The following is a 13,751-nucleotide window of genomic DNA, read 5'->3' on the forward strand; positions in this document are numbered from 1 at the left end:
CTATTTACTACAGTGTTGAAATGTTGAATTATAAAAGTAAAGAGAAAAGTATTCCAGAAAGAAGATAGTTTTCTATACATTTCCTTGTTTCTATCACATAATCCCCATGGGTTCAACACTAGCAGTGTCACACTCTACACTATTGGCTAAACATTTATAACTTCAGTAATTCATTGAGGCCAACCTCAATTTTCAGAGAAGGGTAATAAAAATTTCTGATGCTTGGTATTAGTCATGGATGTTTTAAGTCTACTTTTACATTTCTTGTCAGAACCAATATATGCTTTTTAATTCCTATTAAGCATCTGGCCAAATAATGGCCTTTGAGAAAAATAGTTCTCTTTCACATTTTATTATGCATATTTAAAGTTTTTAAAAAGTATTCTTTAGAGGAATCATCAGCAGTAAAATTGTACATAAAGTCTCCAAATATAAATGCTCACACTCACACTATTACAGGCTATATTTAGGTAATATCCATTTTTCCTAGGAACATGTGTCACTTCTTAATTTAAAAAATCTAAATCCTCATTTCAGAAAATGATTGCAGGGATACTTATAAGAAAGATCATGTGAAGAATACATCAACCTATTGTTTTAGTAAATAATATAAAGTAAGTAAGAGACATAGTAAAATCAGAATGAAAAAGATTTACTATTTTATTCTGCATTTGGTATTTTATCTTAAAAATTATGAGACTATTACAGGATATTGGTATAAGTAACATATTGCAATACTCCATTCTTAGTAAGATTTTAAACTAGAGAATTAAGGAGTCTACTGACAACATAAATTGCCTGAAAATAGGACCTCCAATTCTGAAATTAATTTTAACTATTCAAGTTTCTGAATTCTACTTTTCAGAATTGATGTGTACTCTTTACCAAGAGGATCCTAGAACAATTTGATAATGTCCTTATCCACATTTTTTTAAAATATTCTGATTTCAAGATTCTATGAATACTTGTGTTAGCTAGCTTTTGCCTTGTCCTGAACTCACCAGCTTCCTTATTAAGACAAACTTTAACGAATTCCATTAGGAATTTTCTTTTCTACCACGTAGGTCCTGTTCTTTCGTAAAATGCCATTATTACTCTTTTCCCATGAGTTTCTCTCTCCCTGAATAATGTCATTTGCCTATATGTAGATGCAGAGGAAAATTGCTTATGAAAATAACATTTAGGTACTAGCTAATTGACAAATATTTTTAGAGTAAATAATGTTTGAGATGATAATTGACAGGGTAGAGTTTTTCCCTTCATTATGAATTGCAGTTTTTATTCTTTAAAGGGTTAAAAAAACAATTCACTAGTGAACAAAGCAGAGGTTATAAATTTCAGAATACTTAGCAGTCTTATGATCAGGAATTACATGAATAAAATAAAGAGCCAAAGGGACCATGGGTCAATTTTCCAACAGGAGAGAAACAGAAATTTAAGAACTGGATATAACAAGATCAATAGTCTACTTCAACTCCTTTTCCTAAAACTCCACAAGTTTCAGAGAATAAAAAGCTTCACTAACATTTACATACAAAGGAGTGTAATATCCATATTATGGATATATCTATTTAAGAAACTATTTATTTTTATGACAGGTCTGATGAATGTATGTGTATACATGTTTGTTAAAAAGATTTACTTATTCATTTATTTATTTGAAAGGCAAAGTTACAGAGAGAAAGAGGAGAGACAGAGAGAGGGGGAGAGAGAGAGAGAGAGGGAGAGATCTTCCATCCCCTAGTTCACTCCTCAAATGGACACAATGATGGGGATCAGGCCAGACCAAAGCCAGGAGCTAGGAGCTTCTTCCAGGTCTCCCAGTGGATGTAGAGGCCCAAGGACTTGGGCCATTCTCCGCTGCATTCACAAATGCAGTAGCAGGGAGCTGGTTGGAACTGGGGCAGCTAGGACTCCAACTAGTTCCCAAATGGGATGCCAACATCACAGGCAGTGGATTAATCCACTGTGCCATAACATGATCCCAGTTTGTAATGCCTTGAAAAATACAAAGCTTGGACCGTTTTTCTTTCTTTACTCTTAGCAGCAAATATCTGAATCAAGAAACACTAAATATATTATTTTTGAATTGTAAATTTTAGTCATAAGTATTGGAACTTGACTTCAGTTGGTTTTATAGCCCACCAGATGGTAAACAGCCCACATTTTGAGCCATCTGTGTTCAATGTTCTGAAAGTCATTCAGTTACATGATTCTTCCTGGCAGTTTTATTGTGTGTGTATGGTTGTGTCACATATATATCTGGATTTCAGTCTTGTGAAATGCTTAGTTCCAGGAAGAACAGCACATAAAATATAAATAAATATTAATAATAAAATATATTTAAAACTCCAGGTATGCAGCTCTTTGTTACAATGTGTGTGCATTTATTCACAACCCTTCAATAATGTATCACTGTTTCTATAGAGAACTAGCACTTGTCCAAGGAACACACTGCTGCCACACAGGGCAGTGTTCAGACTGCATTCCTCTTTATGCAGCAGTTTGAACAAGGCCAGCAAATTACTGTAATGTGAACCCATTCACAATTCAAATCATCTGCATCATGTACTACATGTATATGGCACATTTATTCAGCAAAAATTATAATTATTTCATTATCAAAACACTCTTGTGTGATTCTCTGATATTTTAAAGTATATATGATTTTCAGAACAATAAAATAATAATTAAAGTCAGAATGTTCTCATGATACTCAAGTTATTTTTCCTCACCATAATATTTTAAGTGTGTTTGCGAAAACTCTGAGATTAATACATTTTAACTGTCTTGCGAAAACAGTAAAGGATTAGTTTGATTGTTATGAAATGATCAGGTAACCTAAAATTTTAAAGGGTAAGCTTTGAAATACTATATATATACATAACAGAAATTATTACTTATTTTCATATAATATTTCACCAAAGAAGATGACAATATGACATCATCAGGAACTTTTCAATTAGAGTTTAATTAAAAATGTCAAAATAACATTGCCTGTAAAATATAGTGAGAACTATTTTTGTGTTACTGAGCTAGCAACATTTACAAACAAGGTTACCCTTGGGCAGTCTTATCATTATTCTTAAAACACAGAAAGAATAGGAACTGTGCCCTGTATCTTAGGTCAAGGTGCAGGAAATCACACTGATAAAAGTATTCAAAACTAAAACAATGGGCAAAGGTAGCTAGAAGCTTCTACTCAACACAATTAAGGGGCAAATACACTATATGTGATTTGCAGTCAATGGTTAGTGCATATTGGTGTTGACTTGTTCATGGACTATTACATATTTTGACAAGGAATGTTTCCCTTTTGCTATCTTCTGGTCCCTAGATTTTAAGCTACGGAGGTACATTATTCCAAAGAGGCACACACTTCTATGAAACAAAAAGCTCTCTCTAATGTATAATAAATAAATCATAAAGAAATATGGTGGGAAATACTTCACTAATGAAAAGTTGAGCATGGTCACAGAGAGAATATTTTAAGAAGATATAAATGGCAATGAAAATATTCATAACCAAGAGATAGATAAATTAACTAACAGTAGTGGAAACCAAGAACCTCCAAAGGGATTAACCTCAAGTGTGAACAGATATTTAATTGGGCCAATCCACCGATTTGCCAGGATTGATATTAGAAGTCAATTACTATTAGTATGATTATGATTAAGAGAAGTAGTAGTAGTAGAGATAATTGTAGTACCACTAGTATTACAGCCACATTTGTTTTAGTTATAGTCATGTGTCCAATGTGCTTTGCATCAGATTAGGGAAATTTAAAATAAACACAATAAACTCTATGAAAAGTCGCTTCAATTTTTACTGTTTGCTTTTCCCTTTTAATATATAGGTGAAGTTACAGACATCTCCAAAAGACGCCTATGTATGGACCAGATTGTTAATAGAGAATACTATTCTGAGATTGCATAAATCATCAAAGTCACTAAGAAATGAGGACATTATAAATTAAGGTTTGCTAGTCTATGTCATTGTCATGTCTTCACGCTAGAGACCTATTTCTTCTTCAACAAACTGCTTCCTTTCCCTTTTCTTGTCCACTAAAAGGGCAATTAGTTGCATCCAGTAGAAGGTAAAACAATTTACTAACTTTGGAAACAATTCATTTAAAGTCTGATAACCTGTACAAGGATACTTCTAATACTATATTAAGAGATAGGTCTTGCAAGAAAAGATGGGGAATCTTCTTTGAAAAGATAATCGGCCAAATCTTTTGAAATAAATACATATCAGATCTATGAAGATGATACATTTAATGCAAAATTTCAGCCTAAACACATAGCTAAAATGAAAAAAAATTGAGTGTTCAAGTCAGCATGAAAGCTTGTTTCAGTATTATTAGAAATTGTCAGAAATACAAAACATAGGTATAAATCTTATAATTTTCTTCAAAGTTTAGGCTTCATTTTACTTCCCAGTTTCATCCTTTTGACATTAAAATAATATGTGCAAAATAAATATTTCCATTCACCTAACAAAATCCTAACAAAAATTGTCTTATATTTTCTATAGTACTAATCTATAAGACTGCCACTCATTGAGGGGAAAAGGGGGTGCCAAAACTGCCAAGATGATAAAATGCATGTCATGTAACTGCAATAAATAAGAACGTAACTCACAAGATAATGCTTTCAGCCTTTTATAGTTAAGTTATAATTTCATCCCACGACATATAAAAATGTCACTTTTGTGATAGCACAGTAAATAGATGTAACATAAATACATAGTATAGAGATAGAAAGTTAATGACATTTTAATAAAGATTTTAAAAGTGCATTAATAATGTGCTTACCATCATCTGCGTCAGTAACGTTGAACACAAGCACAGCAGACCCTATTGGTAGGTTCTCCATTAAAGAGGTGCTGTATGAATTCAAGCTGAAAATTGGTGGATTATCATTTACATCTAGTATATTGAAATAAACTCTGATAGTAGTAAATTGTCCCCCACCATCTTCAGCTCGAACAGTGAGGATATAATATTGTTGTGCTTCATAATCTAATACACGAGTCAAATTAAAGACTCCAGTAACTGGGTTCAGGAAAAATATGCCATCTTCATCATCTTCATTCACAATATAAGTAATTTCTCCATTCACACCAGAGTCATCATCCGTGGCTAAAATGGCTGCTACCAAAGAACCTATCAAAAGAACAGATTAATAGTCTAAAGTTAATGGAACAAGGGTATCACTAAGACAATATTTACAAAGATACTAAAAAAATTATCTGTACAGTAATTTTTAAATTTTTATTAGAAACAGAGAGACAGGCAGATAGACATAGTTCCCATTTGATGGCTTACTACTCCCAAATATCTACAGCAGCCAGGGTTGGTTAGGGCCACAGGGCAGTTGCTAGGCTCCCCAGGTTGACATTAGAATGAAGTTGAAATTGGATGCCAAATTGGGATTGAAACCTAGGCATCCCAACATGCTATGCAGGCATCCCAAAGTGTTGCTTAATGTCTAGGCCAAACTCCTGCCCTAACTAGAAAACCACTATGAAAATACAGTATACAGAATTCTACAATTCTATGTTAGCACTGATACTAACTTTTCTGTACAGCAATAAAACATATAGTAAATCAGACACCCAGTGGCTCAGAGTGTAAATGCCCTGGAGAATTAATCCTACTTTTGACATTACTACTCCACCAAGTACTACTAATATAAAAACTTGTTGATGAACTTAGTGGACATATTTTGGAGCCCATTGCTTGTGTCAGGAACTAGATTCCAATAGATATATATCCAATAGATATATATCCAAAAAGATAGATTAATGCACTGGTTTTAACAATCCAGAGTCTGTGATCTCATTGCAATAATTTAGTTAAGAAATGCATGTGAACTGATGGGAATTTCATGAAGGACGTGGGCAACTCATCTTGGGTAGTGAAGGAAAAACCACAGGGAGAAGCAGTGCTCGATAAATGTTTAATTCCTTTGCAAAATAGACTTTCCCAAACTTAGGGATATTATGCAAAACACTACAAATGTAATTCAAAATAAAATTTTTATCATAGGTAATAAATTCTAATAATGGGATTGAAGGACACACACACAGAGACACATACACCAAAACATAGTTATTGAGACTTAAACTCAACATCACAACATATTTTAAGGGAGTAATATTACTACACAAGATTCAGATCCCAATAACATTTATTGAGCAAGTGCTAATCCCCAAGCTCCGTGTTAGCAAATTCACACATATTTTATTAATTAACCTTTACCCCATTTTGAACAAAAATTATTTCCTCTACTTTACAGTAGATAGAATTGAAACTAAGAGAAATGAGTTAACTTGCCCTGAACACACAGCTGGTAAGTGTTAGGAATAGTATGCATTGTTTTTAATGTACTTTTCTTTGCTATTTCTACACGTTTGCACAATGACATAATCACAATAGACATTTTCAAAATGGACAGAGTACCAAAATAATGATTTCCAGAAAAACAATTCATATCACAAACACTATCAGAAATATAAATATCTGTAATTAGTAATCAATCAATGGATAACCACATTTGCTCTAAAATATCAAGCAATTTGCATGGGAATTTTACCAAATATGATTCGTTAAAAAGATTTAAAATCTAGCATATATTTTTTCATAATTAGTAGTAAATGGTAAACACTGGTCACTAATTAGGAATAGTCAACACAGAGTTGTTAGTCAAATGTGATCATTGCTACATTGAGGTATGTTACCTACCAGGTGTTGTATCTTCTGGGATGTCAAAGGAGTACACAGGTCTGGAGAACTTGGGTGTGTGGTCATTCACGTCACTGACGGTGATATTAATTCTCATGTCTGAGGACTGAAGACCATCATCAGCACGAACTAGCAAGGAATATTTGGAACGACGTTCCCTGTCCAACCGCTTGGTTGCTATCAGATCTCCAGATTCAGGGTCAATGCGGAAACTATCATCGGCGCCACTAATGATAGTGTAGGTGACAAGAGCATTTGCACCCTAGGAGAAGAAAACAGGCTTGTGAACTGCTGCAAGTAGTCCAATAAGAGCACTGGTCCTCGTATATCTTTACTACATGAATTTGTGAAAGTTCAAAAGCTAACAGAAGATACAGTAAATGAAAGAAGTGAATGATATGTACACTAAAATTTATAAAATACTGATAACAGATGAAAGAAGACACAAATTGGAAAAATATCCATGTTCATGAATTGAAAGACTCAACATTGTTAAAATATTCATATTACCTAATTGCAAACTACAAATCCAACACAATTCCATATCACAATTCTAATGACATTTCTTACAGAGATAGAAAAACAAATTCTAACATTCACATGAAACCACAAAGAACCTCAAGTATCCAAAATAATACTGAGAAAGAAGAATAAAGCTAGAAGTATAACACTTCCTGTTTTCAAAACATACTACAAATGTAGAAGTACAGAACTGGCATAAAGACTGACTATATGATCAAGGAAGAGAATGCCAAGCCCAGGAATAGAACTGCATTAATGGTCAACTGTTGGTCAATAAGGGCGGCAAGAATATGCAATGGAGAAAAGGCGGTCTGCACAAATGGTGTTGGGAAAACTGGAATCATATACAAAAGAATTACACTGGAAGCTTGTCTTACACTGTATACAAAAATAATCTCAAAATTGGTAAAACTCCTAAACATGATTATCAGAAACCATGAAACTCCTAGAAGAAAACATGGGCTTAAGTCTTCCTTTGTTTATGATATTTGACTTGTCAATGCCTCCATGGAAATGACAACAAAAGAAATGTCACTTGTCTCTGAAATGATTTCAAGGATTCAACAACAAAAGCACAGCCAGTGAAAGCAAAAATAGACAAGCAAGACCATATTAAACCAATCAACAAAATGAAGACAATCTATGCAAGCGTTGAGAATATTTCCAAATTTTACACATATATATGGACATATAACAGATATATGTATATATGTGTTAATACCAGGAAAATGTATGATTCAACAGAAAAAAATCTAATAATCTAAATAAACACAATAACAAAGGGCTCAGATAGACATTTCTCCAAAGACAACATAAACATAGCCATTAAGGTATATAAAAATAAGATGTTCAATATCACTAATCTAGAGATACAAATCAAAACCATAATGAGATACTACTATATACTTGATAGGATGGCTACTATAGAAAATAAACAAAAGATAATAAATGTTGGTAAAGATGTGCAGAAATGGAAAACCTTGTTGGTGGAAATGCAAATTGGTGAAATCAGTATGGGAAATAGTATGAAAAGTCCTCAAAAAATTACAAGTACAACTACCATATGATCCAGTGATCTCACTCCTAGAAATCTATAAAAAAGAACTGAAATTAGGACCTCAAAGAGATATCAGCACTCTATTCACTATGATCAAGCTTTTGGGGCAAACATTTGTCCTAGCAATAAGTTTCTGATTAGAATGCTTGTGTACTCTGTCAGAGACCCTTGGTTCCACAGCAAGCTCCTACTTCTGACTCCAGCTTCCTACTACTGCAGAAGCTGGGAGGCAGTGGTTATAGCTCATCTACTGGGGCCCCTGCCACTCACACAGAAGACCTGATTGAGTTCCCAGTTCCCATCCTTGGCCAACTGGCCGTTTTGGGCATTTGGTGAGTGAATCAGTAGATGGACTTGCTCTCTCTTTCTCTCTCCCTCCCTCTCTTCTTCTGTCTCTCTCAAATAAATGAATAAAAATGTTATATAATATATATATATTATACATAATATATATTTTATATATTATTTATACATGAATTTATAAATGAATAAAAATGTTATATAATATATATATTATGCATAATATATATTTTATATATTATTTATACATAATTATATATATATTATATATTCCATACATATATATATGGAAAACAGTTGGAAACAACCTAAATGTCCAGTGATAGAGAATACATAAAGAAAATGTGGCGTACATATACAAGAAAATGGTAATTCAGCTTTTAAAACAAGGAAATCCTGCCACATACAACATGGATGAACCCTAAAGACATCAGGTTAAATAAGATAAATCAGGGACAGAGGGACAAGCACTGCATGATTCCACTTAGATGAGGCATCTAAAACAGTCAGAGAAACAGAATGGTTTTCCCAGGACTGAGGGTCATGGGAAATGTAGAGTTGTGAAACAATATGTAGAGATCTTCAGTTACACATGATAACTAAGCTCTAGAGGTTTAATGTATGACATTACATCTATAGTTAACAATATGGTGGTTGTGCACTTAGAAATCTAGAAAGTGTGTAGATTATATAACAATAAAATACAAATTAAAAAGTAGCAGGCAAGTCTAACAGATTACATAGTCTTTCGCTATTCACCCCACTGATTCGAACAGTGAATCTCAGCCTTCAATATTAAATTAAAAAAAAAAAAAAAAACAAAAACAACCTTGAGGCCTGTGTCGTGGCATAGTGGGTAAAGCTACTGCCTGCAGTGCCAGCATCCCATATGGGCACTGATTCAAGTCCTGGCTGCTCCACTTCCAATCCAGCTCTCTGCTTTGGCCTGGGAAGGCAGAAGATGGCCCGAGTCCTTGGGCCCCTGCACCCTCATGGGAGACCCGGAGGAAGCTCCTGGCTCCTGGCTTCTGATTGGCTCAGCTCCAGCCATTGCAGCCATCTGGGAAGTGAACCAGCATAGGAAAAGACCTCTCTCTCTGTTTCTCTCTCTCTCTAACTCTACGTCTCAAATAAATAAAAAATAAAATCTTTAAACAAAAACAAAACTCACAAAATATACATTTGGAAAGAAGTAAAGCTGACACTTGCAAAATAACAACAGTCCTTCTACTATTAACCACAATAATCAGACAATTTATCATAGGCTTGCTCTGTGCAGGGCACTTTGAACAGCAGTACGTAAGCCATATCTCACTTTAGTTCACAGCTTGGGGAGGTGTGATTTCAGAAATGAAGACACAGGATTGAGGATCTAAATTCATTCACACATGCACATTGTTGTATATCAGTGTGGATTGAAAACCTAGATTTTACTCTGGCCAAAAAAAAAAAAAAAAAAAAAAAAAGGATCTAAATGAAAGATCTCTATGAGTGAGATCCCAGTAGAAAGAATGGGCCATCAAAGAAGGAGGTACCTTTCTCTGAAGGGAGGAGAGAACTTCCACTTTGATTATGACCTTGTCAGAATAAGATCGAAGTCAGCGAACTCAAGAGGCTTCCATAGCCTTGGCAACTCATGACAATAGCCTAGGGAGATTTCTGACACCATAAACAAGAGTGTCAAACTGTTAAGTCAACAACAGGAGTCACTGTGTACTTACTCTTCGTGTGGGATCTCTGTCCTTAATGTGTTGTCCAATGTGAAATAATGTTATAACTAGTACTCAAACATTATTTTACACTTTATGTTCTGTATGGGTGCAAACTGATGAAATCTTTACTTACTATACACTAAATCGATCTTCTGTATATAAAGATAATTGAAAATGAATCTTGATGTGAATGGAATGGGAGAGAGAGCGGGAGATGGGAGGGGTGCGGGTGGGAGGGAAGTTATGGGGGGGGAGCCATTGTAATCCATAAACTGTACTTTGGAAAATTATATTTACTAAATAAAAGTTTAAAAAAAGAGAAAACCTAGGTCTTCCAAACTCTGAATTTGTACTCTTTCTGCTATACCATGAAAATCTATTTAAATGACAGGAAGTGCAGGAAGCTAGCAATAAGCACAGTAAGAACCAAGAAGACAGAGTGATCATTTTTGAGTTGCTTTGTTAGGAGAAAATATAATAAAAAGGGTGAACCTGAACTGAATTTTGGAGATCAGGATTTTTTTTAGTAGACAAATGTTTGAGAAAAGCAAATTCAGAAGAAAGGAGATGATGTGTTTGTCTTACTCATTGATGAACAGTGCAGAGTGGAGAGATTTGATCAAGAACGAAAGAAGGAAATCAGCTAAAATGTTATGTTATGGGTATCTTTTGTAGAATCTCAAATATAGCACACAGTCTGACATCAATGTTAAAGAAACCCAGTCTTATTGGAAACAAACTATTATTTGTTATTTTATTTTTTAAAGATTTATTTATTTATTTGAAAGTCAGAGTTAGACAGAGAGAAGGAGAGGCAGAGAGACAAAGAGAGAAAGGTCTTCCATCCACTGGTTCATTCCCCAGTTGACCACAACGACCGGAGCTGTGCCGACCTGAAGCCAGGAGCCAGGAGCTTCTTCAGAGTCTCCCACGTGGCTGCAGGGGCCCAAGGACTTAGGCCATCTTCTACTGCTTTCCTAGGCCATAGCAGAGAGCTGGATCAGAAGTGGAGCAGCCGGGCCTTGAACCGGCGCCCATTTGGGATGCCAGTACTGCGGGTGGAGGTTAAACTCATTATGATACAGCATTGGCCTTGGAAGCAAACTTTTAAGGTCATGGATACTGGATGCACTAGAGTAGGGGAGAGGCCAGAAAAAGGAGATTATGAGCAGAGGAGGAAGGAAGTGGAACGTATGAGGAGAAACAAAGGTCAGCCTACCACAGAAGACAGAGGGGATGTTTCAAGCAAGAGTAATTTTTTTTTCTTTTATTTAACAGGTAGAGTTATAGACAGTGAGAGAAAGAGAGAGAGAGAGAGAGAGAGAAAGGTCTTCCTTCCATTGGTTCACTCCCCAAATGGCTGCTACAGCTGGCGCTGTGCCAATCCAAAGCCAGGAGCCAGGTGCTTCCTCCTGGTCTCCCATGTGGGTGCAGGGGGCCAAGCACCTGGGCCACCCTCCACTGCCTTCCCAGGACACAGCAGAGAGCTGGCTGGAAGAGGAGCAACCGGGACTAGAACCTGGCGCCTATATGGGATGCTAGCACTGCAGGTGGAGGATTAACCAAGTGAGCCATGGCGCTGGCCCAAGGAAGAGTAAATTTTAAGCAGAGTCCAAAAATAAAAAGATGGTAGAGAATTAAACAGAACTCATGTGACTCCAGTGAGGAAGGATACCCATTTCATTATCTTAGCAACAATTAAGCTATGTATTATTGAAATATAACTTAAATATTACCCATGTTAAAATTACGAGGCAGTTTGAGTAGATATCTTAGTTAGGAATACTATAATTAACATATTGGGTTGAATATGCATATTCTGGTTGAGATATGATGCTCTAGGGATATATTTTGGGGGTCAAATCTCTGCTCCAATACTTTTTAATTGTGTAGCATTCAGTAACATACTTAATGTTTCTGAGCGTGTTTCCTAATCTGTACAGCCGTGATGACAATATAACCCACCAAATAGGGCTGTGGTGAAGATTAAATGAGATAATCCCTGTAAGAAACCTAGCATGATCCATGAGAAACAGCATCAGACAATGCTAGTTTTCTTTATTCTTATTTTTATTATTTCCTTAAAAGACAAACATTTATTTAGATTTCTGCAAATAAATAATTTAAGTCAAAACGGGGTTAAACTCCAAAGAACATATGGTTTATGATTTCTTATGGTATAGAATTTTTTACCTTGAAACTAAGGTACAAGTAGTATTGGACTTGGTGACTTGAAAACCACCCTTTTGATTTACATAAAATGAATTTCCCTTATAACATTATCAATCTCTAGAAATGTACCTATGTGGGCCGGCGTTGTGGCATAGTGGGTTAATGCCTTGGCCTGAAGCGCCAGCATCCCATATGGGCGCCGGTTCGAGACTCGGCTGCTCCACTTCTGATCCAGCTCTCTGCTATGGTCTGGGAAAGCAGTAGAAGATAGCCCAGTCCTTGGGTGCCTGCAGCCACGTGGGAGACTCTGAAGAAGCTCCTGGCTCCTGGCTTCAGGTCGGCACAGCTCCGGTCGTTGTGGTCAACTGGGGAGTGAACCAGTGGATGGAAGACCTTTCTCTCTTTGTCTCTCTCACTCTCTCTCTCAATATCTCTCTCTCTCTCTCTCTCTCTCTCTGCCTCTCCTCTCTCTGTGTAATGCTTTCAAATAAATAAATAAATCTTAAAAAAAAAAGAAATGTACTTATGAATACATTCAGACAGGGAACATTGAATGAGTCTATTAAGAAGAACATAAAGTAGATTTGGGATATGACTGACATATGAGAGATTACACTGTTTGTAGTTTCCATAAAGCTTTCCCATCATAGATTACATACATTTTTTTCCCTTCATGGTCAAATTCACAAGGGAATGATGTCTAATAATCTAAAGGAAAATATTCCTACTCTCAACTCATGCTTAGTGGCATTTGCTACTTTTTTTCTGTGTTCCTCAAGCCAGTCATGAATTTACTAAAGGGAATAAAATATGCCTCAAAACATATTTTAATTCAATAATGGAAGAGCGGAGTTTAACATACTACCCAAATTTTTCTTGTATATTCAGGTGTACACAAAGTATCTTGCATATTTATTGTGATTTTATGGTTTAGGAAAAACATTCAAGAAGAATTTTTGACCACTAATCTAACCACATTCTGTGTTATTTGTTGTGTTTTACTAGGAATTCCATTATTCTAGGAAAGTAAGTCAGGTATAAAGACAATTAACAATCATCTATTAAAATGGTAAGTATTTCAAATTTAAGAAAAATATAGAAACAAAAACATATTTAAAGTTATTACACAATGGCTTTTGTTCAGAAATACTATGTGTACAAAATTATTTAATAGTATTAATATTCCTAAGGTTGTGAGAATTCTTCCGTATAGAAGCAAAGACATTGGATTCTGTTGATA

At 35.2% G+C, this 13,751-nt stretch overlaps 1 protein-coding gene across 1 annotated transcript in view; it reads right to left on the reverse strand.

Moving 5' to 3' along the window:
• Window positions 1-13,751, reverse strand: part of FAT4 (FAT atypical cadherin 4) — a 172,255-nt gene that overhangs the window by 69,467 nt on the left and 89,037 nt on the right. Inside the window, exons 3-4 of the mRNA XM_051820332.3 lie at window positions 6,749-7,010; window positions 4,817-5,167 (exon numbers count right to left, since the gene is read on the reverse strand). Coding sequence (XP_051676292.1) covers window positions 4,817-5,167; window positions 6,749-7,010 — 613 coding nt within the window. The remainder of the gene's footprint in view (window positions 1-4,816; window positions 5,168-6,748; window positions 7,011-13,751) is intronic.

The sequence above is a fragment of the Oryctolagus cuniculus genome, chromosome 8, assembly GCF_051225735.1.
Source record: "Oryctolagus cuniculus isolate XC-2025 breed Fujian yellow rabbit chromosome 8, ASM5122573v1, whole genome shotgun sequence".
In the NCBI taxonomy this organism is placed as follows: domain Eukaryota; kingdom Metazoa; phylum Chordata; class Mammalia; order Lagomorpha; family Leporidae; genus Oryctolagus; species Oryctolagus cuniculus.